Genomic DNA, 6257 nt, shown 5'->3' on the forward strand with positions numbered 1-6257 from the left:
TATATATATATATATATATATATATATATATATATATATATATATATATATATATATATATACATATATATATATATATCTTTTTTTATTTATGAGAATATGTATTCAGAAAAATAGAGTATTCTTTCTCTCTCTCTCTCCCTCTCTCTCTATTTTTTTTCTCTCTCCATCTCTTTCTCTGTATTCATCTCTATTTTATCTCCCTATACGAGAAGAAAGATATGATAATTCGTCTCCAACTTGTTATCTCAGATATTTTTTAAACATGTAAACTATTGTCATCAGTCTGTTAGATGATTGGTACCAAATATTATCGCAGATATATCGCATTCTACTCACATCAATTAATCTCAACTCATTGTCTACAAAGAATATAAAAAAACATCAAATACGATTACTTTTCGCTGTTCCACGGACAAATACAGCAGCAATTGACTTATTTTCCATACCTCCTACGAATCACTCTAACGATTGAATATGAACCAACAGATATACTTTTGATCTTTCACTAACACCGACAGTTTTCTTTGCGTTTCTCTCTAAGAGAGAGTAATCGTTATTTAAAAAAACGTGATTCAACCTCCAATTTCATCGGTTGCTGCACGGTTGTCCTGGTATTTTTAACAATTACGCGTTTACTATATTTCTCCATGGCGCAGCTGTTCTACTTCTAATGTATCTTTTGATCACAGATCATTATGCGCGTTGCGACGAATTTTCTGGAAAGTTGGCGGTATTTTCCCCTACGTCACAGTGACACGGCTTATTAATACAGAAGTAACATAAATAAGATCATTAGCCAAAAATACGTAGTATCTCTCTGTGTGTTAATAGTAACAACCATTAATATTAATAGATTCGCATTGCACCAGGTTCGAACCAGTCCGAACCAATCTCGGATCGTCGCCATCGACGAGTCACCGCTAATTAATTCTCAAGTACAACTGCAATATAGATCTAAGTGAAGTAACAGTAACATGTAAAATAATCATTAAAAAGAAACGTTCTCTTAATCGTTAACACAAATATATATTGCGTATGTTTAAAGCGGCGAAGCTGATATCTATTGTAAAGTAAAAAAAAAACTATTACAGTATGCCCCCTGGTGGTCACGCATTTCTGTCAAAACTACAGTTTCCCAACGAATTCGGAATAGAGTTCTCTTGAGCGAAATTTTATATCGATCTCTGATACTATGGCATTATTATAACGCGTATAAATCGATGGGCAAGTTCTTTGTTTAATGCAACGATTAAATGTGAAAACGGACTCTACATGCACATCAAATCACAGAAATAAAATTTAAAAAAATTAAAGTGATTGTGCCGAAATTTCTAATTTCCAACAGAATATAACCGCTAAAAAGAAAAGTTCCGAACGTTCATTAAAAGATTCGTAACTAACGGAAAGTACTCGTTGTCTGAAACATCTTGTACACACGTGATTTTATAAAAATTTTCTTTACAAAAAATAAACTTTTGTAAAATATTCGATCATTCGTTTAATGTCAAAATGATATAAACGTTCGAGAAACTACGCTAACTATGTAGCTTCTGATAAATGTTTAAACGGTAGTCACGTCAGTTACTTCGATTCTGGAGATTGGTTTCGCGGGCTCTACGTGTATGAAACCCTCCTCGTCGTTCGCGGTTTCGCCGATTCGTAGCTGCTGCAAATTCGCCACGATCGAATCTACCTGGAGCGGTTGATCCGGCAAAGTGGTCTCGCTTCTCAGCTTACTAAAGTGAAGGTAACAAATGCCGCGATAACCCTGCCAAGTTATTTCGCTCGGCTTAACGCCACGCTCCAACAGAGCGTTCTTTAGATCGCGGACTCTGACACCGGACGAAATGTTCGAGAGCTTCAAGGAGAAGTCGATATGCGCCCTCGTTCTAGCGCGTAGATTTTTACGCAGGCGAGACGTACTTTTGGTACTATTTTCTGTTTTCGTCTATAACATTAAAGGGCCATTAGATTAATCGATACTAATTTTAATTAATTAATTTAATTAATGATAACACATTCCTTGCTAGCGTCACATATGTATGAGAGCAAAAATTTTTTTTCTATGTCCACATTATCAAATTAATTTTACATTATGCCATTACGTGACAAAAAGAATGCGAGGTTTGTAGAGAGAATTCTCTAAATAAAGCCTGATAGCAAACGTGTTAATCGTCTCTCTGATAAAATCGTAGATTATATTATGTGAAGTATATTTTTAATCGATTGATTTAAGTAGAAGTTCTAATTAGAAAGTACTTTAGTAGAAACAGTAATTTAATAAATAATAATATATAAAAAGACGTACGCGTACTTTGATATTCGGAGAGTTGTTTTCTTCTTCGACTTTCACCTTCTTGTATGAACGTTTTCGCGGAAAACGCGGCTTGTCAATCTTATCTTTGACATCCTCTGCAGTAAAGTTCTTCTTCTCCGTATTGGACACATCCCTCTTTGCGCCAAGGCGCTTTTTATTTTTCGGATATTTAAGACGATTCTTGATATATTGACGCGTCTCCACGTCAGAATCGACTTCTTTCAGAACCACGTCTTTGCCGTCTCTGCAGAGAAGTAACAGTTTATTTGCGTGAAATAGCCGCCTAGCATGATTCAGGCAACTTAATGCATACTTTTCATCCATCTCTTTGAGCTGCTGTAATACCTGCATGGTTTTAAGTCTTCTTTCACTGAGCATCTGCCACAAAATGCCGGTCGGCTTCTTCTGTCTCAGCTCAACAAATATAGTCTGCGTTGGCGTGACGATTATGTCCACCGGCACGTCATACTCTTTGAATAACTGTGGCGGTAGATGATCTACGATCTGGCAATCGTGCACAGTTGTGATAACAATCGTGTTCTCCGTTATCGTACCCATTCTCATCATCATCGCAAACTCGAGATCCGCAAAACCCTCTCCTTTGCCCAGCCTGTATCCGTCCCGACTGACGCATACGGATCCCAGTACAACGAGATCTACCTATAAATAAATAACAAATACTATTGATACTTTTCTATTGTATGCTATATAGACTTATTATCCATAAGAATAATAAGTATAAGAGCCGTTATTGAACGCTAAATGTGATAATTTCAAGTAGTGGTATCATGAAACAAATTTTGTGAGAACTCGATGAAACTTGCACTACATACGCTGTGAAATATTATATAATTACATTGGATTTTGGACATTGTGTAGAAACGATCATAGAAAAGCGAGAAAGAATTCTTTATTTTTTATAATCTAAAGGAGTCCGAGACTCGCCAGTTTCGGAAGATCGTATTATGATTAGCAACATATTAAAGATTTTTTAGCCAATTAGTCCATTTAAACTAAAAATCCAAAGACTTGGTAGAAGCAGGGACACTCAAGACCAATACGTAATCATTCAATCAAAAAGTGATACTATAAAAACATCGCAAAATAAAGCAAAATACTCAAATCAGTTAAAATCCAAACATTAAAACAATGAAAATACCTCCAGGATTTAAGAAACCAGTTGAGGTGCCTGACTGAATCGAGTGAAAAAAATAAAACTATCCGATATGTTAATGGAATTCCAACAATAGTAGACAATAATTCATATTCAAATAAAAAAAACTGATTACTATCAGAATACGAAAGGATTAAGGACAAAACTTGATGAATTGCAGTGTGCCGGTCTCTTTTACTCTAGTGTGTGTGTCTCTTTTATTCATAGCTTTGACATAATTATTTTAGGATTCTGGTCGAAACTTGATTTTTGTAATGAGGAGTTAGATTTGGATGAATAAGTATATCATATTCCGTGCGGATAGAAATGAGTACACTAGTAATTATTTGAGAAGTGATAGTGTTTTAGTAGCTGTTCGTAATATTTATTATTGCCATCGAATCGATATAGCGACATCGTCTATCGAACAATTGTTTATTGAGATACGTTGTCGCTTTCAAATCTCGTTATAGAATATACGAATATCACAAATCTAGGTCGGTATTCATAGTCGAATCTTATTTCAAGACCGTCTTAAGATGCGAGTACGGCTCTGTAATTGGTTCATGACATCTTAAGACAGTACTTAAGATGAACTTAACTATAAGATCGGACTATGAATACCGGCCCTAGACTTGCATATAACTCATTGCCAGACAGTTGAACAAGTATTCACGAAATATAATAATACCAATAACGCCAAGTTTATTTTGATTGGTGATTATAACTTATATATTTTTTCATACCTATTTTATACAACATCTATTGTAGACCAGGCCTTACTATTAATCACTAGTAAATAGTTATTTACCATCAGAGCTTTCACCATATTTTTCTTTATTCAAATTTGTAACTAATTTTTCTTAGTATATATTTGTATTTAAGTAATTGAATAATCTTGAACAGTTTCCAAGTAATACTCACTTTAATATGGGAGTCGAGCCCCAGTGGTTTACCAGATTGCTCCAGACCATGCATAGAAGCCAATGTTTTTAATTGTTCTTTTGTCATACCAGCAACAGGCGTAACATGTAGAAACAAACCAGATCTCAATCTGGGAATGGGTACAATAATCTCCTTATTAGCCTCCAGAGCCAAAAATCTCACTGGTTCTTGTGGTTTGTCTGGATTTATCTTTATAGTTTTTGACTTCTTAAATTCATCCAATTCAGCTAGTCGCTGTGCTGCCTCGGCAGCACCTTTGAAGTTTGGAATACGTTTATGTATACTAACAGGGAAGTTCACCAGTTCGTTTTTTGTCATGTAATCCCATACTTTTCGACGGAAACTCATTTTTGTCACCTCCTCGGCTATAAGAAATTATCGGCATAAAATAACATGAGCATGAGTATAATACGAGCTCAAAATGAACACATTTTGCTATCTGGGAATATGCATAACTTAATTTTTTACTTCAACTGACTTTAATTTCTCATTGTATTTTATAGCATTTTTTAAACAACAACAAAAGTTTTAATTATTAATATATATGTGCAATTACAGTTTGCGAATTTAACATTCGTTATATCGAAATGAAACGGATGATCCTTGCTCAATAAATATCGGAAAAAAAGCTATAGAAAGTAAAGAAACAAGAGCAATAGATTTGAAAAATAAGGCTGAAGTTTGGGTATGGACAAATGCTTGCATTAATGGTGGAATCAGCAGCCCGCGATTATTGTTTCGCTGTGATTGCTCACTTACCAACAGTAATAGAATAACAATTACGCATCTTTTATTAAATCTATACAGTTTTCATCTTTGTAAAATTCAATAGGATTTTCCCTGTTACAAATATATCTTTTTTGTAAACGCCAAATTATTTTTCGCATTTTCATTTTCAAATTCATCATTCAAATTATTTATTTATTCTCATTTGTTATCTATTTTAATTACATAGTATAATGCTATAGTCAGTAGCAGTACTCTGCACATGCATAATACTTTTGTAGGTTATGTCATCGCATCTTCTGCTAATAGGTTGTTGCCATCACTTCAAGGAAGCTCGCGACTTTCCTTAAGATAAGGCAACTAATAAAGCTTCTTGTTTGGTTAAGGAAAATTTATGAAACTCAATTTAGCTGATAAGGAGTTCTTATTTCTCAAAGTACATATATGAATATGGATATTAATACGAATATGGATATAATTCGGTAACATATAGGTTAAATAAGCGTTCATTATACACACAATTACTCACGTAATTTTTCCGTCATTTTGATAGATCCAACGACCGAATTTCGTGGCACAAACGATTGCAACAAGATCTGACAAATCTAAGAAAGATAATTCTAACAAAATTCTTCTTACAAAAATAGACTCGCACGATACATCCCATTTATATGCAACCCTTCCGCCATCGTTTCTATTTCTATAGGTGCGATCCATTAGGCGCTGCAACACTTTGAAGTGCTCAAAGAAAAGTTATGGTGCACGATCCATTAGATGCTACAAATGCTTTGAAGCACAATATAGACCAATGACTTCTTTTTAAGCGCTTCAAAGTGTTTGCAGTGTCTAATGGATTGCACCTATGATTGATCCATACAGCACTTCAAAGTATTTGCAACGTATAATGGATAGCACCCTATATGCTGCTGCATGTCCACAAACACCAAGGAATTGAAATCCTCCAGAGTTATATTCCAAAGCGTTCGAGGAAAATTTGACTGAAAATCTATAATATATATATATATATATATTAAAGTCTATAGTTCACGTAATATATATATATATATATATATATATATATATATATATATATATATATATATATATATATAT

The 6257-nt window shown here is 34.0% G+C and overlaps 1 protein-coding gene across 2 annotated transcripts; it reads right to left on the reverse strand.

Annotated features, from left to right (window-relative positions):
- Positions 1–7: 7 nt before the first annotated feature.
- On the reverse strand, positions 8–6117 carry LOC116848350 (methenyltetrahydrofolate synthase domain-containing protein). Of its 2 annotated transcripts, none has more exons than XM_032824323.1 (5): positions 5674–6117; positions 4398–4783; positions 2634–2980; positions 2312–2564; positions 8–1951 (listed from the first exon to the last, which is right to left on the reverse strand). In XM_032824323.1, the coding sequence occupies exons 1-5, from the start codon at positions 5687–5689 to the stop codon at positions 1565–1567; spliced, it is 1389 nt and encodes a 462-aa protein (XP_032680214.1). In that variant the 5' UTR covers positions 5690–6117; the 3' UTR covers positions 8–1564. The 2 variants fall into 2 exon arrangements, with proteins under 2 accessions (XP_032680214.1, XP_032680215.1); XM_032824324.1 differs by having other exon boundaries at positions 2318–2564; positions 5674–6111.
- Between the last annotated feature and the right edge of the window lie 140 nt (positions 6118–6257).

This window comes from Odontomachus brunneus, unplaced genomic scaffold (genome assembly GCF_010583005.1).
Source record: "Odontomachus brunneus isolate Ranch 3 - 2012 unplaced genomic scaffold, Obru_v1 Obru_scaffold_093, whole genome shotgun sequence".
Lineage (NCBI taxonomy): Eukaryota > Metazoa > Arthropoda > Insecta > Hymenoptera > Formicidae > Odontomachus > Odontomachus brunneus.